Raw genomic sequence first — 22,476 nt, forward strand, 5'->3', positions numbered from 1 at the left:
CGGCTTTTTAAAAAAAAAAATACACAAACAATCTAAATGAATTGTGATGTAGAGATTTGGCTTGGATTGGTGGCGTCTCCTGGCATCGAGAGTAACCGAGAGAAATTCGTGCGTGGAGAAAAGGCACGCCGTACGTCACGCGTCACGTGACGTGACGTACGGCGGAACTGCAGCCACGTCGTCAGCCGGGACAAACAGGAAGCGTTTTTTATTGACTACACTGAAACTGCCTTGAACACCCAAACAACTACACGGTAAGTGAATAAAAAAACAACTTAAAGGGCTTTCATTCATAACGTCGTGTGTGTCGCTCACGTTCAGCGCTGGAAGCAGCACTTCCGGTTTTAGGTTTTAATGTAAAGTTGCTCTCTCGTTCAATTGATATGGTTCAGTTAAGTGAGTTTGTCTATTTATCGACAGACTACTTCTGTAATGGACTGCACACTTTGCCCTCCTCTTGTCCTTTGACGTAAAAAGTGTAAAAGCTTAGTCTCGGCGTTGATTTCAGTCGGCGTTTTAAAGTCTTCTTCGTTATGTTTCTGTTAATAAAATACAATGAAATGATTTCTCAGTACATTATCTATATGGAAAAAAGTTCATCCGGCCCAACCAGTTATACAGTCAAAATGCTTCTGTGTGCATTATCATTACATTATAATTATGCTCCATAACAAGTACTTGTACTTTTGATACTTCAAGTACATACCTCTGTCCTGTAAATTGAGCATGCATTTGATTGCTTTAATTATATTGTTGCATTGTTGTGTTGGACCCTATCACGTCTTCATGATGTGTTTTACAGATGGCCCAGTTTCAGGACGTATCAAAGCAGTCCGGTCTGCACCCGAAACCTCCAGGGTTGGTTTTGCAGTACGGTACTGCTGGTTTTAGGACCAATGCGAAGCTGCTGGACCACATCATGTTCAGGATGGGACTGTTGGCCACCTTACGCTCCAAGAAGACCAAAGCCACCATCGGAGTCATGGTCACCGCATCACACAACCCTGAGGTGAGAAAGCCAATGCAGAAATATCAACGCCCCTTTGGGTCTTGCCATAGATCTATGATTTGTATTCCGTGTGGATATTTTTAGATTATTGGTTATATACTCCGAGCATTACTCTTTTATTTGACCCCCTAATGTTGTAATCTGTATTCAAAATTGTCAGGTTCAGCCTCTCTCTTTCCCTTGGATAATTTAATGTGATCTCACCAGCATAAACAATATATCTGTACTTGTGTAGGAGGACAACGGGGTGAAGCTGGTTGACCCCATGGGGGAGATGGTGACACCGACATGGGAGGGCTACGCCACCCAGTTGGCCAACGCTGAGCAGGAAGACTTGCTCGCTGCTCTGAAGGACATTATAGAGGAGGAGGCCATAAACATGAGTCAGGAGGCTGACGTGTTTGTTGGCAAAGACACCAGGTATATGATCTTCATTAATCTCTTGTTTGGATTTTATAGATAAACTGAGGCCAACCCAGGTAACAGTGCAGAGAGCTAAACTAACACACGCTTTTATGACTTTTTATGCCTCTTAGTGTTGACAGACGGCTAATTATTTAACTCTTCCAAAGACTAAAACTTGTGTCATCTAACTATAGAAGCAGCAGTGCGAGCCTTTCAAAGGCAGTACTGGATGGGGTATCTGCACTCGGTGGTCGCAACAAAGGTGGGGTTAATTAAACTTGTTTATACTCATATTAAACTCATTCATTTCTATATATGTTTTTTCATCTGGCTTTTTATCTGCCCTCTGACTCTCTCATCCGATTCCATCAGACTATGGTTTGGTGACCACCCCGCAGCTCCACTACATGGTATGCTGTCAGAACACTCAGGGTAAATATGGAGAAGCCACAGTGGAAGGATACTATAAGAAACTCTGCCAAGCTTTCATTCAGCTCACAAAGAATGTAAGAAAACAGGGCTAGTCGTCTGTTCTGGTGACATCATTCAAACCCTGAACATGTGGATGTGTGTTGTGTGGTGTCTGCAATACATCCATCCATGCAGGAATCCGCCGTTTCTGCTTACCTCCTCCATCTTTTTCTCTTTTGATAGGCGTCCAATTGTACGGACGACCAGAAGCACCTCTCTGTGGACGGCGCTAATGGTATCGGCGCCCTAAAGGTGCGTGAGATGGAGAGTTACCTGAAGAAGGAGCTCCACATATCGCTGTTCAACGACGGCAGTGCAGGAAAGCTCAACCACCAGTGTGGGGCTGACTTTGTCAAAGTGCAGCAAAACCCTCCAACAGGTGCGACGGTGCTTTCTAGAGTTGTCAGAAGAAGCAAATATGGATTGTGATTCAATTCAGTTTATTTTGTATAGCCCAATATCACAAATTACAAATTTGCCTCAGAAGGCTTTACAATCTGTACACATACGACACCCCTGTCCCAGGACCTCACATCGGATCAGGAAAATCTCCCAAAAAATAGATTAAAATGATTTGTCTCAAGAGGAAAATACTTTTAATCCACTTACAGTATCATAACCAGAGCGACAACAAAATAGTAGATATTTCATGTAAAATTAAAGACGCAATATTTGACCACAAGATGGAGACTGTTTATCACAAAATAATATCTATAAATTCTGGTCTTACACTCGTATTTATATTCTTTAATATGACATCTGTGTCATATTTTGTGTCCCTGTAAATGCAACTTTTGTTAGAAGTACCAAATAATCGTATGTGATAATCTCTCTCTCTCTCCTTCTTCTTCTTCTTTTTCTTCCCCCCTCTCTCTCTCTCTCTCTCTCTCTCTCTTTCTTCTTCTTCTTCTTCTTCTTCTTCTCTCTCTCTCTCTCTCTCTGTAAAGGCATGAAGATTAACTCTGGGGAGCGTTGCTGTTCCTTCGACGGCGACGCTGATCGAATAGTTTACTACTACACGGACTCTGAAGGACAGTTTCACCTGCTGGACGGAGATAAAGTCGCTACTCTCATCAGCACTTTTCTTAAAGAGCTGCTCACCCAGGTATACCCACAAATACAAACCCGTCAAAAAAAATAGATCAAACATGTACACAAAACTTTTAGTAAATAGTTTTATTCTTTCCATACAGGCTGGGATAGACTTGGAGATAGCAGTGGTGCAAACTGCGTATGCTAATGGAAGCTCAACAAACTATTTGGAAGACACGATGAAGGTGAAAAAAAAAAACACAAGTGAGATCTTTTAAAAAATGTTTTTCTTTATATATCAAATTAAGTTCAGACATTTTCTTGTGACTTACTGTAGGTGATCGTGAGGTGTGCTAAAACTGGAGTGAAGCACCTTCATCACGCAGCCCAGGAGTTCGACATCGGTGTGTACTTCGAGGCCAACGGTCACGGAACTGTGAGTAGATCAGAAACGCATACATCATATGATAAAATACATTATCCATGTGTCCAATATTGCAGTATCTCTGGGGACTTTAAAGATTTGGTCATATAAATCTCAACATGGTGTGATGCGTTTGTCAGGTGTTGTTCAGTAAGGCTGCGGAAGAGAAGATCCGGCAGCTGGCCGAGGACTCCATCGCCGACGACGAGAGGAAGAGAGCAGCTCTCCTGCTGCAGGACACCATCAACGTCATCAACCAGGTGGACACGCACACAAACACATTTCACTGAACCTTGTTAAAGCAGTATTATTAAAGCCACTCGCAGTTCTGATGTGCTACTCCTGTGTTTTTATCTTCTAAAAGACTGTCGGTGATGCCATTTCTGACATGCTGCTGATCGAAGCCATACTCGCCATCCGGGGAATGACAATCCAGCAGTGGGACGCCATCTACAAGGACCTGCCAAACAGGCAGCTCAAAGTCAAGGTACTCGTTCATTCATGTGTTGTAGTGTACGCAATTTCTGAAAGAAAATCCTGTGGGGGAATTTCTTTGTCCGCTTTGAACTGCGGGCACTGCTACAAAACATGCCCTGAAAGTCCTTCAATTTGAGGGGAAAATGTGTCGTTTTAAAATATTGTATCTAGATTAAAAAGTAGACCTCCGTTATCTCTCTCTCCATCCTCTCATCTCGAAGAGCTGCTTCTGGTGGGTATTTTTTACCCTCACAGCCTTTTACTATCAATAAAAAAGTACTTTAATGTGATATACCCGTGACTGCAGTAACCCTAGACCTGGTTGGGTGTCAGTGTCTCGCTCAAGAACACTTTCAAAGACTGCAGGGGAGCAGAGTTGTTACTTTAAGTTAACCTCTTTTGATGTTTTGTACATAATCTGTTCTCGGTGCCACTTAAGCATGGATATGCTGTGCATGAGGGAGTCGTAGATTTATTTTATTTTATGCAGGTGTCAGACCGCAGGGCGATAGACACCACTGACGCGGAGAGACGGGCAGTGAGCCCAACGGGACTTCAGGAGGCCATCGACACTTTAGTGAAGAAGTACAGTCAGGCTCGCTCCTTTGTGAGGCCCTCCGGCACCGAGGACGTGGTGCGAGTTTACGCCGAGGCCGACACACAGGTGAGACTTTGTTTTGTTTTTTGTTTTCTTTTGGACATATTTCCTGTACTTTTTGCTCTGTGATCCATACAGGTGTTGTGTCTTTTGTTTTTAGGAGAGCGCTGACGCCCTTGCACATGAAGTCAGCCTCGCGGTTTATCGTCTCGCCGGCGGAGTGGGGGGGGAACCCAAACCATTGCACTAGAAACACTAACGCACACTAAACACAATCATGCAACACTGACTAATCAATCTGTGCATTTTTCTTAATGCAATCCCAGTAAACAACATTGTTTTCTTAAGTTGTAATAAAAATTGCTTCTTTTTGGTGGGGTGTCAAATAATTTAGTACCATTAATTGCACTTCACTGTATTTCTTTGTATTTATCTGTAAATGTGAAGATTTGAGACACACTGTGGGAGACAATGAACGGATTTTATGCTACTACAAGTAATCCGTCTCAATACATGCTGTTGTGTTTCAAACAGGCTGTAAATCATGGGTTTCTATGTACTGTAAATAAGCTACTTTACTTTATATATATGCAATTAAAACAAATTGTCTTCACGAACAAATTAAGAAAGTCTTAATGGTTCACTTTTGGTTATTATGTAACTTCCTACTAAATTGAATCTTTTTTTTGACCACACGTTTACATGAGGATAGTAGCCTTTGCTACTTTGGTTTAAATAAATAATAATAAAAACATTTTAAAAAGAATGTGTCTGTGTAAGTGTCTCGTTTGATTTAAAGCTTTCTGAATGTAAAGTATCCACGGAGGATCAAATCAATCCTTGAAAAAGGCATTTTACTGCTTGAGTGCAAGTTGTGTCTTCTCTCCAATTCCATGTTGAATTTTGGGATTTTCTAGGACACAGAACGGTGTTGCACAGCATATAGTTCGGTGTGTATGAACCGGGGCAGATGAGCAATCTATTCTTCATATGTGTTGTCCGCTGCTCCAGAAATGGTGATGGTGTCGCTCTCATAAGTGTCCTAATCTTTAACTGTTCTGGGGAAAAAGAAAAGGGGATGGAGAAATAAGTTAGAATAAGACATTTTACCATATCGGTATGGTATCCTGATTACGAACAAAATACAAATGTTATTATTATCATTATTTTAGACCTCCAATTCCAAATTAAATGTAATAATTGTGATTTATTTTTTGTGCAAAGGGTTGTACACAAGTATAAAATATATATAAATACACATTGAATTCCAATTCCCGTTCCTTGGTGAGAAGCTTCACACACACAGACACACACACTGTTATATATATATATATATATATATATATATATATATACGTATATATATATATATATACGTATATATGAGTTATATATTGACTGTTGAACCGAGTTGTTTATGTGAACATGATTTATTTTTGCACCCTACCTGCAGGTTTTTTTTGCAGCAATGCTGTCATACTGAGACTGAATGTGTTTGAGAGCAGAGAAAAGGTCCGGGAGGTCAAAGGTCACGTCCAACTTGGTGGTTGCTGAATAGATATTTTGCACCAGCAGCTTAATTTCCTTTCAGTGGAACACAAACAACCAGAGTTAGAGGAATAGTGATAGATGCAGCACTAAAACTGGCCTTTGATAAGATTTTAGAAAGACATTTGAACAGTATTTGATCTGCGTAAGTAATATACACCCATTTCTTTACATGATTAAGAAAGGTTCACTCCACCACTCTGCACCACACATCAGTCACAGCTTCCCCCTCTAGCTTCCTACGAGTCCTTCACACCATGCAGGTAAGTGTCACGTTTGCGGCTTTACTTACACTATCCATCAATGAGGTCTCTTCTAAATTTAACCTGCATGTCATTGCAATAATTACCAGACCATTAAACCATTAATGCTAATATGAAAGGCATGCCAGCCACCAGCCATTGACTCATGCGCACTTAGTATGCCGTGGATAGAGATACGAGCATACTTTACCTCCTAGTGAACTCTCTGAAGGACGGCCAGCTCAATCTCCAGGTTTTCCAGCTGTTTCTCCAGCGCAATCTGGGTTGAAGTTGATTTATCCACATCCCGGGACATTGAAACACATCCGGTTTGAAAGGTTTAGTTCAATAAAGAAAAGGAGCTCCAATGTTACCCGAACTGGCTTCTACAATAATCACATCAAACCACAATCTAAATATGGTGCAGTCAGGAGATATGACCTCCCTCACCTTCTGGATTCTCATTTTCTCTGCGTCCTTTTTGAGCTCCTTCAGCTGAGACTCGTGCAGCTGCCTGAGGCCCGACGGTCTCACATGGCAAGAAGTCACATTACAAAGTTCAGATGTCAAGAAATTCAAATGAGGATTTCTGCAACATTTAACTAGTATTACATGAGCAAATGAGCAAATGTGTGTCTGTTTGCAGTTGGTCCTCTCACCATCTCCTGCCTCTCAGTGGTGCGGGTCGACATGAAGGCCCGGTTCTCTGCTTCAGCCGCATCCAGGTCCAGTTTTGGCCCGAGCCCCATGGTCATGCCAAAGCACAGCGCTCCCACACTCGCACTGTAGGCGGGACCAGAGTGGCAGTTGATCAATTTGATTCCCTCGAAATGCCGGCGGTATGAAGACATCCTCTCTGGGGACTGGAAACGGGTCACTCACACCTTTTAGTCTGGTGGTGGTGGGAGGCTTTATGGTCCAACGTTACCTTGCCCTTCCCTAAACACTACAGAGGAATGTTGAACTTTCCCAGCCCATGAATAAATGTCCCTAAAAACATTTATTAAGGCTGCGTCAATTAACTTTATTTTAATATACATGATCTGTTAACTAACATACATAGAAATGTGTGTGCCCACATTTCCTGGACATGCGTAACGTTAAAATCTTTTTCTAATTAAAATGATGCAGATTCAATGATAGATCATTTATATATATATATATATAAATATATATATACTTGTAGAAAAAGAAAAAAAATGTTTTAAAGGCGGAACTTAAAATCTCGGAACCATTCCGTAGAGTTCTCTGTGCGTCTCCGGCACATTTCTCGACGTCACTCCCGTGTCTGCGGAGCACAACAACATTGCCTGTGCGGTCCTCTTCTTTGTAGGAAAGTCGCATCGTTAAAAAAAAAGTGTCCTTCTCTACCTCAACAGCTACGAAATGGCAGGAAACTTCTGGCAAAGTTCTCATTAGTAAGTTTCTATTTAGAAAGTGACGTGTTGCGTCTCTGTTTCGCAAACCGCCGTCTGTGTTGTGAGGCCTCGCGCTAGCTCTGCGGGGTTATCGTAGGCCAACCGTTGCGACGATATAAGATATATATATATATATATATATATAGAACTATTTTAATAAAGACTGAAGGCGAACATATTAAAAGACAAACGCTGTTCTTTATTTATATTAACTTGTTGTAATGTCTATGCTTCGCGTCTGACAGTGGTGGTTTCAGTTGAATCTGCTTCGCTACCCGCTAGCTGGGGGGGGTCGATGACGAGTTGAATAACCGACATAATCGTCATAATGTGGAGGTAACGCTTTTTATTCACTGTGGTAAAGTCTGCAGTGGGTTCTGGACAAGCAGGACCTCATGAAAGAGCGACAGAAGGATCTCAAGTTCCTCTCGGAAGAGGAGTACTGGAAGCTGCAGATTTTCTTTGCCAATGGTATTTCTTACTTTTTTGTTTTTACAATTTACAACACCTGTTGGCTCCTTTTTTAGATTACATGAAATAACACCGCATCTTATGTATGTTACTAACAGTCCAACAGAAATGTATTGCATTTAATTAGTCTACTTTCTATTTATGACTATTGTATTTACCTTTTTTTTTTCTTCTTTTTTTTAAATGTGTAATTCTGTCTCTTTCAGTGATCCAGGCTTTAGGGGAACACCTGAAGCTGCGGCAGCAGGTCATTGCTACGGCAACCGTTTACTTCAAACGCTTCTACGCCAGGTATCATATCATATGATATTATAATTTCATTTAGGACTGTGTTTAGTGATTTTTGGTTGTTCAGCGTAAATGTCGTTCTGCCGTTACAGCTGCACGGCATTTGGCAAATTTAAGTGACATTCTTATCGGCATCATTATTGCATCATTATTAGGTCTATTGTGTCCTTTGAAACCATATCACCCACCTCCCTAGTTAGGTTTTGACTTTGCTCACCTTTCCCTTAGCCTTGAAATGTATAATGTTTATTTTAGCTCTGAGCTGTCGTATGATTGTCATTGTCACCTAACCTCCACGGCATTGTTTGTGCCTAAATCCTACTTTCCCAAAGCGGATAATTCTTGATCTCCTTTTTGTTTGCAGGTATTCCCTGAAAAGTATAGATCCAGTGCTCATGGCTCCTACCTGTGTTTTTTTGGCTTCTAAAGTTGAGGTATGTACAATTCTGTCGACAAGAATGTTGCACTATTAAAGTAGTAGCTCCTGTTGTCTGTGTCCTCTGTGTATCGGTGTTGTACTCAAACTTTTATGCCCACTCAGGAATTTGGAGTTGTGTCCAATACCAGGCTAATCTCTGCGGCAACATCTGTGTGTAAGTCGCCATTATTTGTCAAATGTTGCTTGAAATTTGAAAATTGTACAAATCGCTCACATTCGTGTTTCTTCTGCAGTGGCGACTGTGGTATAATCATGTTTATTTTCTCAAACAGTGAAAACAAGATTTTCCTACGCCTTTCCAAAGGAGTTCCCTTACAGAATGAATCATGTAAGTAACGTGTTTGTGTAAGAATCCGGTTTTGGCATTTAGATGCAACAAAGACAACATTAGATATGACAGTTGTCAAACAGTGAATGCAGCAATGTAAGAAGGTCAAGTAAAGTCTTAACCAGGCAGTCTAATAACACAGCGACGAAGACATGCGACTAATTGGTGTCCAAATGTGTGTATGTGTGTTTAAGGGATGTGCATGACACTCACAAAGTTTGAGCAAGGATCAGACTTGAAAGGAGGGCTTGAGGTTGAGGGCAACTTTCAACTTCATCGTGATTCATGCATCGACATTACAGCACACCGAGAGTTCCTTGCACTGTAACACAGTGTTGGCACGTCGGTGTCCGCCGCTTCCTATGAACACAACCTAATATACTACCTCAAGATATATTGTACTTGAAGCATTATTTTCAGCCTGTCAAGGATGTATTTATACACATGAATAGAATAGAATGAATTCACAGATAGCATCCGCCTTTCACCGCTTTATTGCAATAAATAAGGTTCACATTTGGATCTCCGACATCTGAACACTGATACTGAATGAAGTTAATTTAAAGAAACTGATCTTTACCTGTGGCAGATGTCCTGAAACACCCCTGGTTTGTTTGTAGGTTTTCTTAGACCCTTTTTCAAGATGTAAACACAGATGTGTTTTTTTAAATTTTTCTATTGTAAATGCATGTTCACTTTAACCGGTCTGATATGTTAAATACAATTTTCAACTTGTGTCTTTTGCAGATATTAGAATGTGAGTTCTACCTTTTGGAGTTGATGGTGAGTGGAGAGAGCTTTGTGTCATCTCTACTGTACCGCATGCTGCATTCTGCTTGATTTTTAAATGGTTGTTTGGATTACTGATTGTTATCTTTTTCTTTTTCCAGGACTGCTGCCTGATAGTGTACCACCCCTACAGACCTCTGTTGCAGTATGTGCAGGATATGGGACAGGAAGACATGCTGCTGCCCCTGGCCTGGTACGATACCGTCCTTGTAGTGTTATCCGTCTCTTTGGACGTCCTTTTAATACCAGATTTAGCCGTTAGTAGGCTTACCCAGTGTCTGTGCTGTTATCTATCTAAACCAGGCGAATAGTGAACGACACGTACAGGACGGATCTATGTCTGCTCTACCCTCCCTTCATGATTGCCTTGGGTAAGATGTGTCCCCGTGCAATTCTCATTACAGCTATGTAATGTAGTTACCGACTTAAAATAAGATTATTACATGTAACGTGATCAAAGTCTTTCCTCTCGCAGCCTGCCTACATGTTGCCTGTGTGGTACAACAGAAAGATGCCAGGCAGTGGTTTGCAGAGCTTTCTGTCGACATGGACAAAGTAAGAATATCCCAGTCTCAAAAAAATCCCTTTTCACATGTTTTGGTGTTCTATAATCTGAATTTCTTAAGGTTGAGACACATCCACATGCATCTTTTCACACATAAATCAACTTTTCTCACAGTGTCACATACTTCTGGTAAAGATACATTAACGCCCAGAATCAAAAACATCAGTCTGTTTAAGAGAAAAAGTTACATTGTGCAACCTCATCTTTTTCGGCCATGTGTTTTAGAAAAGTAGGAAGTGATCATCTCTGTTTTTTTGTAACGGGCTTCTCACATTTCGCTTCACTGTTTGTGTGACAACGGTCTGGTTTCCTGCTGTGTGTGCTTCGTGGTCGATGTGTATGTCGTAAGGATTACAAACGCACGTGATTGCAGATGCCTAAAGCAAACAAATATAGATCAATTCTATATTCAATGGGGATTTAGGCAGACTGACAATATACTGTGTGATGTACTCCATCCACATGTATAAGTATTTTAACATCATAAAAGTTGTATAATGATTGAAATTGAAGAACATCTGACTGACAGATTTAGTCAATGTTGAATGAAATTAAATCCATTTTAATTGGCATTAATTGTTAATTTGAAAGGACTTAGTAGGCACAACAGTGACTGTTTTATTAACATAATTGTCCAATAAATACTGTGAGCAAACCAATTTTACTTTGGGACTATTTTGTACTGAGCCGCTGTGGATCCACATGAGTTCACTTAAGTTTTTCGTTTTTCTGTCAAGATCCTGGAGATCATCCGTGTCATTCTGAAGCTCTACGACCAGTGGAAAAACTTTGATGACAGGAAGGAGATCGCTGCCGTGTTAAACAAGATGCCCAAACCCAAACCTCCTCCGAACAGGTAAACGTGACTCTGCTCAGTGTGCAACCCTGACATCACGCACAGCAGAGGCTCAACTATTTTGTAAGTTAAGGCCCGATCCAAGAATCATAAAAAAATTACACGACAAAAACAACATTTAGCAAGTCATTAAATTTTTACAAACATCTGACCATTTGGCAGAACCTCTGCTGAGATGAGTGAGCGCAGAGCTGCATTTCCTCATGTCATAGTATCATACAACCACATTGCATTTCCTTGAAGGCCGACTACATCTCAATGAGCTGTGTGTAACTGTTCCTTCCGTCTGTCGACAGTGAGAGTGACCAGAGCTCCAATGGGAACCAAAGCAACTCCTACAGCCAGTCCTAGCGTGGCGTCGAGATTTCCTTCGGAATCCACAATGCTGACGTAGAGAAGGGTGTTTTTTTTTTTTTTTCAAATGTCACTCAGCCCGACTTTTGTGATGTTAGCTGAAAAAGAAGGAGAAAAAAAATCCCATTTCAACCAACCGAGATGCCCCTCAAAACTCTGAGAGCCACGTCTTCACTCTTCCAATCTCCGATCATTATGGGTTCATTGGATCGAGCGAGTAGCCACTGAAATATCTCGACGAGGCTCCGTACTTCGCTCTGGACTTGAAATTAACTTAAAAACTGAGGAACATTTGGGGGGGGCGGCTGTGAATGTGGCGGAAAATTATAGACCAGATGTGATGGTACAGAAGAAACCTGCTTTAATGTCATTGTGATGATCCTGACAATCTTGAACAGCCCAGAGGAGCGAATTTTTTTCATGTGACGCTCCGTGGGGTTTCGAGTTAACTTGATCACAAGTACTGTGTGTGTGTGTGAGAGAGAGAGAGAGAGAGAGAGAGAGAGAGAGAGAGAGAGAGAGAGAGAGAGAGAGAGAGAGAGAGTGGCCAGTTTTCATTCCTCAGGTACATAGTAGTCTTCTCCGTAAAATGATTGCATCCTGTGCCGATCTGATTGGATATCACCCTGTGCAACTGTGATGTGATTGGACAGCCCGGCTCTGTCAGGCTGGTTGATCAATAACGCCGGGAGAAGGCTCCTCGTTATGGTAGAAATGAATTCTTTGAATACAATGATTTACTGTTTTGAATCATGACAACTACGCCTCGTCCATCCCCTCCCCCCTCTTCCCTTTTTGTAAATAGCCTTATAACTCTATTAATTTTATCTTTTCATGTTTTGGCTTAATTAATGAAACCGTAAATGGAAATCATGAGCTGGTTTAGCTTTGTGCGTCAAATACAAGGACCATCATGATTCTGTTTGTCCACGGCAAAGCAAATTCTTAATTTTATTGCAATTTTAGTTTTTTTTTTCATCTGTTATGCTTTAGTGGTAGAATGAATTGTCTAAAGCTATATTATAATATTTTTGTTTTTTCATCTGTCAAGAAAGTACATTTCTTTTTTTGGTGCCAAAACGTAAATTACAATCGTTCTAGATTTGTTGCAAACTTTTTGTTGTGCGTTCTCATTTAAAATCTACCGTCTTGCCATCTATTCAATTGCTTTTATTGTGGCGATATGTCTGTGCGTATACCTGTAGATGTCTCTTATGTGTGTGTGATGTGATACAGTGGGAGCGTGTGTGGCTGTACTCCAAACAAGGTGCTTGAAAGCCTCCCAAAATGAAAAGCTGCTGGTTACAGAGAACACCCTTCGTAAAAGCACAACGTCCCATTCAGGCCAGCTGGAAAATGCCTTTTAGGGGTTGAATGTCGTCGCATCGGGTGCATCTTTTTTCACCTCGATGGCTTCCTCAATGTCTTCTTGTCCCAATTGGAGAAACAACAACAACAACAAACCACAAATGTACAAAAACATGGTGTTAAATGCCCTTCACTTTCACTCACGGAGACGAGTAAGACGGAGAAGCCACGGAGACGAGTTGTGTGCAGCCTTGTTGACGTGTTCCTCCCCTTCAGCCGCCTCCATCTGTCACACAACTTTAATGGGCGTGAAATATTTAAAGGGATTCACCACGCCTGAATAATCCTACTAGTTCTGGTTAAAAAAAACAACCACATTTTCCAAAATGTGTTTTTTTTTTTTTTTTTACTTGAAAATCTCTGTTCATCATTTTTGGAGGATGATTTATGGTAATAAAAATGTATGATGTGCATAACGACGTGTTTCACGGCTGTTTTATTCAAGCAGGTTTTAGGGGAATATTCCAGCAGGTTTCGAAAGTTGTATTCAGTCCCATTGCCTAACCTCGATGTCTGTGGTAGGACCCCCTAGTGGCAACACCAAAGACTACCTAACATAGTACATATCAGTTATGATATTTTAGAAAATTATATGTTCCGGAGAGGTTGGAGTTAAAGTATAGGCATAGTAAATGCAATGCATTAATAATTTCCCCTGTTTGTGCTCCAAGTGTGTGTTACTTCACTAAATGGTATCAGAGGATGTATTTACCTGTAGTTGCCTCCAGAGATGGTACCATTGGGTACAGCCAGTACCCGTGACGTCACTTTTGGTGCGTGAAGCCAGCAGAGAGAAACGATACGGCAAACTGCAGCATTTCCCCTTCAAAATAAAACCATAGGATTTTATTTATTTACTTCAGCTGAGGAAAACCAGCAGTATTATTATACTATATGTGTATACTATTATATAGCCTTATTTATTGAAAGCAGGGTGACATGTTACAGATACAGTACAGCTTTTGTGAATGGGGCATGGTGCAGTAAGATTAATGCAGAATGGGTGGATCAATTTCATGCAAAACGATATTTGCCGCAGTTGTCACAACCAAGGGATAAAGGATAACATTCACTTTTTCAGACATCGGGGTTATGAGGACATGATTGTGTATTTTGGGAGTTCATTGTTCAAATAGTGTACATATTTTAGTTTGATACGCTACTTTTAACTCTTATGTATTCTATTGCTTGTTTTGTTGTTACATAGCTACTGTGGTCATATTACTAGTAGCGGCTCTATAGGCCTAAACTATGTATTAGTTTGTATTAAGATCACGGTTACTTTTCAGTACCAATCTAACTGTAGGTTTTGGTGTTTATCAAAAAAAAGTAAACCAATAACTTGTGTGGCTCCTGTGGTGTCTGAGCCCCGAGTCCGAGTCTCAGAAAAGGGCATATATAATATATATGTATATATGTATGTATGTATGTATGTGTATATATATTTTTTAATACAAACTGTTACGGACATGCAGGAAAGAAGCTGTATTTACATGTTGATGTACATTCTGACTGTCACTTTACATTAGGCTTGTCGACCTTTATTCTGAAAGATAACCGGAAGCGTCGCTGTGCATTCGTCGGACTCGATAGGTTGAGAGGCTGCAGCCAGTGGAGCTCCGAGCGGGCTGCGGAGGATGTCGACCCCGCAGCGGGGACAAGCTCCGGGCGGGACGCTCGTGTCCAGTCGGCCGTTGCTCGCCCTGTCGACCCGCACGCGCAGCACCCCGCACCCATGAAGCCCCCGCCGATGAAGCCCCGAGCTGCCAGAGTGAGGCGGAAAGTGGCCCGAGACAGAGAGCATGTACTGGCGCGTCGGCTTTGCCTGGACGCGGTCGTGTGTGGTCGATCTTAGCCAGAACCAGAGCTTCTCCTCCGGCCTGCTGGGCTCCGATGAGCAGCTCTCGTTTTCCGGGTACATCGTCGCCTGCCCGCTGCAGGACCACGGCGGGATAATGTCGGCGTTGGGCTCGGACTCGTGGTGGCGGAAGACGCTGTATTTGACCGGAGGGGCTCTGCTCGCCGCCGCTGCTTATCTGCTGCACGAGCTGCTGGCCATCAGGTACCAACAACACTGAGAGGCCGTCGGAGGTGTCACTGTAGACGCTGCGGAGCTCGTCACCGCGCAACACTCGGGCCTCTCGGGCCGCGATCCACCCGAAACCCACTGCTCGTCTCGTTCCGTTCATGTTTTCACTCCACAGCTCTCTCCTTTTATTTATATATATTTCTTCGGTGGGTGATGTTACTTAATCTCATCAGGCTGGGCGGGGGAGAGAGTCAGTGGAGAATATAATGAATCGTGAGTGGGTGGATTGTGATGTAACAGAACCCCCCCCCCCCCCCCCTCCGGCTCCCTCCTCACTAACACACATTAGGACATTTATATATTTATTGGCTTTATTTTATGTGGATTAATGACAGAGGTGACCATGCAGCAAGGGGTCACACATAGCTTAGCCTGTTAAACGGGGCTCGGCCACTCAAAGCAAATTAAAATAAATAAAATGATAATGGCTCAAAAATGAGGTTCGTCTTCGTCTTTTGGTCCTTTTTTTCTAAACCGCTCTATTCTCATATTAATTGACATTATAGACTTTGACATCGGGTCACTTTCATCTGTCGGCATCTCAAGGACGAGGTGACACGAAGCCTCAAGTTCACATCGTGTGTTTGCTTTATTGTGATCGACACCCCCCCCCCCCCCCCCCCCCCCCCCCCCTCCCCACACACACACACACACACACGTCCATGGTGTTTGGTTTCAGTCAAAAGCTCTGCAGTTATGTGAAGAAGAAAAACAACCTTAAATGTAAACAGTTTAAAGCCCAAACATATTTACAAACGGAAATTGTATAAGGACAGATATGGATGTATCTGTGTTCATTATTATTATTATTATTATTATTATTTATTATTCACGGTCAGGAATTAGTTTTGAGCATACCTCGGGTTACAGAGCCTGCAGCAATATGACCACCAGTCAGTATAAAAAAATGAAGCCTATAATATTTAAATAAGGTCTAAGTGAAGTGATTTGAGCTCAACTGACAGCGTGTGACAATCTGGTGTCTGTAGGCCTTCAGCACTTAATGGGGGGGGCGATTTTTATACGGAAGTGCAGGCTGTTCGTGGTGTAGTTAAATATTAATTTGGATAGAGATCAGCTGTTCGTGGTTTTTAAAAAAAATATCCCGTCTGAAGTTCAATATTGCAGCTCTGGCTCTCGAGGCATCATTGTACGGAACCCTCATCGGGTTCATCATATCAGAGAGTGGTCGGGCATTTCAGCACCACGCGGAAATAGACAGCTCTTTTACTCAAAAAGGCTTGTTTTCACGTTTCAGCACCTCACGCGGTGGACAGCTCCCTTTAACTCTGCACTGTGCACGTGAGCAGGTCCTGCCCTTGTCCGTGAAATAGCCTCCAACTGTATCCATGAATGCTTCATAAGGGTGTGATTCATTATTTTGACATTGCAGTTTTTCCTCGGCTGGTATAAATGACAATCACTCAGGCAGGTTAAAGGACCTTGGCTGAAGATCATTTGATTAATTAAAAATATGATAGCCCAACTCTAGTGCACACACACACACACACACACACACACACACACACACACACACACACACACACACACACACACCTTCAAGCCGTCTGTTATCTGCAGCTTTGCCATTCTCTCCTCCACACAGAAAAGAGGAAGAGCTGGACTCCAAAGATGCCATCATACTCCACCAGTTCTCCAGGCCCAAAACTGGCGTCCCCTCCTTGTCCCCTTTCTGCCTTAAGATGGAGACCTACCTCCGTATGGTTGACCTGCCCTACCAGGTACAGCTGTGGTTATATGAGTCTGCATCTGCATCTGTTTTCTTTTATTCTCCTATGGATGCATGTTTACTATCGAGTGTGAGGTTTTTTTTTAATCCTATTTGTCTCGATCTGATTCAAATTTAATTCACTTAATCTCACCAACTACTTTCTCAATTCTGTATCTTCTTTTCCTGAATATCTTCTTTTTTTTTCTCGCAGAACTACTTTGATGGGAAGCTCTCGCCACAGGGAAAGATGCCGTGGATCGAATACAACCAGGAGCAGGTGTGCGGTACAGAGTTCATCATCGACTTCCTGGAGGAGAGGCTGGGCGCGAGCCTCAACATGAGCCTGACGCCACAGGAGAAGGCCATGTCGCGTGCCATCACCACAATGGTGGAGGAGCATTTGTACTGGTGAGGAACCCCCGGAAAGTTCAAACAGCATTGTTATTGTTGTCTTAGAACAGTGCAGTTTCATTGTAAGGGAGCTTTTCACTAATTATTTAAAATTAAACTAACTTGCAGCCTATTTTCCCCCCCAGGGATCACATGATACTTTCATTTATTTTAAGTTTGATTCTACTAATTCTCGAATACTCATCGTGAGATGTGTGTATATGTGTGTGTGTGTCTTTGTTGCAGGACCATAGCTTACTGTCAGTGGGTGGACAACCTGGAGGAGACCCAGAAGATGCTGTCTGTGAGCGGGCCGCTGAGCGACCTGCTCAAGTGGATCCTGAGTCACCTGACCGGTGGAATCGTCAAGAGGGAGATGTACGGACACGGGATCGGACGTTTCTCTCCAGAGGAGGTTTACGGCCTGATGGAGAAGGACATGCGCACCCTGGCCACTCTGCTAGGTGAGAATATGTGTTTTATTTCTTCTAAATACTGATGCTCGTCATTTGGACCATTAGAATCTATTGCAATGTATTTGTGGGATTTATTAAAGATTTGCAGTCAACCAAAACATCCCAGTCATTTGAAATTTGACCTTGTGAAAGTCTTAAGTATATGCAGCACAATTAGTATTTTTAATAAAAGCATTTATGAGTCTGAATGCAAAGAGATTTAGAGACGTTAGCTTTAGAAGTATGAGGCTATGTCACAGGTTGTGTGTTCACATTGTTTACAAACAGCTTTATTGGAAAATAACTATAACCAGGAAGTCATGTTTATACAAATAGCAGCACAATACTGACCCCCTGTGGTAAGACGTTAGCATTGCTGACTAGAATCAACACAACCTCTAGCAGTTTATGGTTTGAGATATAAGAGAAACAGATCTTGGAGCATGGAAGTAGAGCTGTGTGTTTTGTTTTTTAAGAAACTAGAAACTAAAGCCATCAAATAAATGTAGGAAAGTAAAAAGTTCACAATTTCCTTTGGGAGGTAGTGAAGTAGAAAGTAGCATCACATGAAAACGCTCAAGTAAAGTACAAGTACGCCTATACTTCAACATTTTTACTTAAGTACAGTACTTAGTAAATGTACTTTACACCACTGATGGACAGAGCCAGGCCAGCTGTTTCCCTGTTTACAGTATTTATGCTAGGCTAAGCTAACCAGCTGCTGGTTTTATAAAAAACACCAGCTGTATATGCACATTTTCCCAAGAGGCCGAACTATTTCTTCAAACGTCTCTTCATATTGATTGTATGTGTGTTGTTATTTGACTTTCCTGAAAAGGTGATAAGAAGTACCTTCTGGGCTCGAAGCTCTCAACAGTAGACGCCGCCGTGTTCAGTCACCTGGCTCCTGCCATGTGGACGCTGCCGGGAACACGGCCGGAGCAGCTCATCAAAGGTCAGTTCACCAGAATAGGAATCCAAAAAAATATGTGAATAGAAGTTTATTTAAAAAAAAAAAAAAATCCACTGCTTTTTAAGTCGTATGAGGCAACGTTAGGCTTTCTTCATTGTGGATTTACAAAAAAAAAAAGATACATCGCAACAACAGTGTTCTGCGAATAAATGTTTCACAGCTTGAATAATAAATATTGCTGGACAAAGTAATGTTAACTGCAAGTGATAAATCTTTTATTTGAAATCTATATTTGAGAACAGAAAAGTAAATACACTACTCAAATTATTAAAGGAACAGACATTATGTATATATTTTATATTACCAAAATGAAGTGGCCAAAATACAGAGTCCAAGAAATAATGATAAATGATAATCTACACAAATTGACCCTTTAAAGAACATACACAGAAAAAACCCCACAATGAAAACATATCCTTAGCACCAAGTAAGCAAGATTATATTTATTCACCACACTCTAATAACATTTTAGCTCTAATGTTTGTAGAGTTTCACTCATCTCAGAGCAGCTCACTCCGATGTCTGTCCTCCTCCAGGTGAGCTCATCAACCTCGCCATGTACTGCGAGCGCATCCGCCGGCGGTTCTGGCCCGAGTGGTTCGTGGACCTGGAGGACTTCTGCTACAGCGACTCCACAGAGGGCGGCGACTCTAAGCTCCCCGATTTGGGCCTCTACTCCTGCTCAGACACTTTCCAGGAGGACACGCACACACACACTTCCCACACTCATACGCCAAAGGACCCTCTGTCGCCCGTCAGCGACCCGACCGGTCACTCGCTGTACGACTCCGACATGGACACGGAGTGCTCTGAGATGGACCCGCTCAAGTGTTGACCACACATCCGGGTGTAGCAGGCCACTCACCGCACATACGCACACGCCGCCAGGAGGGGAGCGGCATCCCACCTCTCCACACGCCCCCCTACCTCTGTGAACAGAACTAAACTGGCTCGTTGGTGTCTCCTGCGTCGGTGGAGAAGTCGAGGTCCGACCTGGAGCGGAGGAGAGATCGGGTCAAAGGGGAACCAAAGGTGACGAGATCAAAGAACGAGGGAGCAGAAAGGTTGCAGGGGAGGGAAAAGAGAACGGAGAGCGAGACTCTAAGACCAGGAGTGAATGACGCCGCCGCCGCCGCCGCCGCCGAGGAACTCCTCCACGTGGTTCGACGTCATCCGCGGTCACAACTTCGACCCGTTGACGCGTTGCCGGAACCATGGCAACTAAATGTGTGCGTGAGCCCCCCTTTTTTCGTCCACTCGCACCACCCGGCCAACTGAACCCTCAACGCCTTGTATTGACATGACATCGACACGTAGGGTCCTGTACAGGGATTCATGTGAATGAAGTGTAAATATATAAATGGATTAGATTTAATAAATAAATATATATATATATATATATATATATATATATATATATATATATATATATATATATATATATATATATATGTATAAGTATAAATAGTATAGATAGCCTGCACATATAGAATCCTCCCCTCTGTCATATATTGTAAATACTGTCGGTGGTTCTCATTTGTGTTTGACACACTGACTCCAATCGTCTTGTAGTAGTCTTAATTAATGAATACCCACTCTGCTGGTCTAGGATCAGTATGAGGAGCCCTATGACCTCCTGTACTGTATGTATCTGTCCACACAACTGGGATATTACAGTAATGCCTGCTGCCCAAATTTAAATAGTGCAGTAAAAGTTCATGGGAAATAGTGGATAGCACTTTGAAACTATCTTTTTTTATGTCCGTTTTCTTTTCTTTTCCTCTGTTTGAAGCATAAAGTGACGACGTCGTCGTTAGTGGACAGCAGCTTCAGGTCGAACAGACATGTCGCATGCATTCAAGCATTGAGAGCGAGTCAAGCAATCATGTAGAAATAGACGAAATAGAAAATACAGTCTGAATGAAAGTGCCAATGAAAAAAATCGCCCTTTACACTTCACATGGATGATGTCATCTACATTTTTTTGTTGGCTTAGAAATGACAAGTTTTACAACGTCGGTGCAAACAAATCAGCCGTAAAAAGATGGAGCCAGTTCAGGTCCCTTGCAGCATTTTTTGTTTTTGTTTTGTAAAGATTCCCAAAAAAAATGGATTCCTCTAAAAAATGGATTACGTGCCTCCAGGACGGAGCAGGAGCAGGTTGATGCTACGCGAGGCTGCGTGGTGTTTGGGGTGTGTGTGTGTGTGTGTGTGTGTGTGCGTGTGTCGCGGTGTTTGGAGTGTGTGTGTGTGTGTGTGTGTGTCGCGGTTCGATGCAGGTGTTCTGTGTGTTTGTCACTCAGCAAATGCACATACCAACATATTGTGTGTTGAGGCTATAATATGGATGCAAGCAAAGGGTGTGTGCACTATGCATATCGCATGGATGAGTCACCCTCTGTGTGTGAATGATGGCACGAACCTGCACACACACACACACACACACACACACACATATTCTCAATATTGTTCAGTTAGGTGGTTGCTCTTTGCAAGCGAATCAATTGCAGTCACTGCAAAAATGTTGCCGCTCTAAAGACTCGGGTCTTAATGAGGATTTACATAATTTGTTTTGGCATAATCTGTTACAAGAGAGCGCAGCAGGGAAATGTCAAAAATATGTCTGAGGTAGTTTTAGAAACACAGTCTTCTTTACATCATTTGTCCACTAGAGGGCACTGATACATTTAATCCAACTGAAAAATGCCCCACGCTCAATAGACATCTTACAATTATTTTATAACTTAATTAAGGAATTATTTTTCGAAAATGTTAATCTTCGTGTTTTTAAAAAATATATACATTGATCTTTTTTTATTACTTTTTTTACTCCAGCATCAGTCAGACTCTCCTTGTGAAGATGCTACACACAATTAAATTAATAATGAAAGAAACGGTAGCGTTATAATGTAGCAGCGTATGGTGAAATACGTATTATGACTTTTGTCATTTGTTTAAGTAAGACGAGGAATATAAAGATGTTTTGATGACGGCAAAAATCACCATTTTCCTCTCCCACTTCATTCTGGATTCTCTGTTTAACCAATTAATGTAAAAAACATCAATACATTAGGTGTACATTCAAAGCCTCTTGTAGGGAGACGGTAAAGCCTTTATGTGTGTGTGCTGCAGATGAATTTAATTACAATAATTTAATAAAAAAATGTCATTCTGTGTCTTAAAACTCCTCGTATGCATGTTCTGGCCTTCTCTCCGCATTCGTCAGATTATGGAAACTGACTCCTTAAGCTGTTTACTTTATATCGGTGCCAGCACATGACTTGTGTTTTTATACGTCACATTCATTCTAATTTATATATTTATTTATTTCATATTGTTTATATTTATTGATCTCGATGGTGGATGTGCTTGAATTTAAGAATCAATAATATTGTTATTTATTTTTTGCACTGTTTACACATTTATTTTCTTCCGCGAGTCAATCACGTGTATTGATCTGTGTATTAGTGCAATACTGTATAGGTTCTCTGACTTCCACTGAACGAACTGCATATTTCCCCGCTGCCATGTCATCGCCGTACTTGCATGTAATTGTCCATGTTTCGAGATGTCATGTGGTAAATGTTATATTCATATCATAATATCGATGTCATTGTGTTAAAAATATTACAGTCCGTCATCTGCCGCCAATTCTACTGTCTAAAGTTCATGTCCTGTTGAAACCATAACAAAATAAAATATATATATATAAATTGAGGTGAAATACCAAACAGCTCGTATCGGTGTGGTGAGGT

At 41.8% G+C, this 22,476-nt stretch overlaps 3 protein-coding genes across 3 annotated transcripts; all 3 read left to right on the forward strand.

Moving 5' to 3' along the window:
- The first annotated feature begins 149 nt into the window (after nucleotides 1-149).
- Nucleotides 150-4,788, forward strand: pgm3 (phosphoglucomutase 3). The gene is made up of 13 exons (XM_034528192.1): nucleotides 150-254; nucleotides 803-1,009; nucleotides 1,245-1,429; nucleotides 1,609-1,676; nucleotides 1,787-1,920; nucleotides 2,069-2,264; nucleotides 2,833-2,990; nucleotides 3,079-3,162; nucleotides 3,255-3,353; nucleotides 3,482-3,601; nucleotides 3,706-3,828; nucleotides 4,309-4,482; nucleotides 4,577-4,788. Exons 2-13 carry the CDS (start codon nucleotides 803-805, stop codon nucleotides 4,664-4,666), a joined length of 1,638 nt encoding a protein of 545 aa, XP_034384083.1. The 5' UTR covers nucleotides 150-254; the 3' UTR covers nucleotides 4,667-4,788.
- Nucleotides 4,789-7,477: 2,689 nt separating this feature from the next.
- Nucleotides 7,478-13,498, forward strand: ccnc (cyclin C). The gene is made up of 12 exons (XM_034527959.1): nucleotides 7,478-7,624; nucleotides 7,989-8,095; nucleotides 8,302-8,386; nucleotides 8,748-8,817; nucleotides 8,925-8,976; nucleotides 9,095-9,150; nucleotides 9,898-9,933; nucleotides 10,041-10,132; nucleotides 10,243-10,310; nucleotides 10,415-10,494; nucleotides 11,242-11,360; nucleotides 11,657-13,498. Exons 1-12 carry the CDS (start codon nucleotides 7,593-7,595, stop codon nucleotides 11,709-11,711), a joined length of 852 nt encoding a protein of 283 aa, XP_034383850.1. The 5' UTR covers nucleotides 7,478-7,592; the 3' UTR covers nucleotides 11,712-13,498.
- A 1,242-nt stretch (nucleotides 13,499-14,740) lies between these two features.
- On the forward strand, nucleotides 14,741-20,044 carry faxca (failed axon connections homolog, metaxin like GST domain containing a). The gene is made up of 6 exons (XM_034527856.1): nucleotides 14,741-15,144; nucleotides 16,778-16,913; nucleotides 17,115-17,311; nucleotides 17,540-17,757; nucleotides 18,587-18,703; nucleotides 19,258-20,044. The coding sequence occupies exons 1-6, from the start codon at nucleotides 14,885-14,887 to the stop codon at nucleotides 19,554-19,556; spliced, it is 1,227 nt and encodes a 408-aa protein (XP_034383747.1). The 5' UTR covers nucleotides 14,741-14,884; the 3' UTR covers nucleotides 19,557-20,044.
- The last annotated feature ends 2,432 nt before the right edge of the window (nucleotides 20,045-22,476 follow it).

The sequence above is a fragment of the Cyclopterus lumpus genome, chromosome 24, assembly GCF_009769545.1.
Source record: "Cyclopterus lumpus isolate fCycLum1 chromosome 24, fCycLum1.pri, whole genome shotgun sequence".
In the NCBI taxonomy this organism is placed as follows: Eukaryota; Metazoa; Chordata; class Actinopteri; order Perciformes; family Cyclopteridae; genus Cyclopterus; species Cyclopterus lumpus.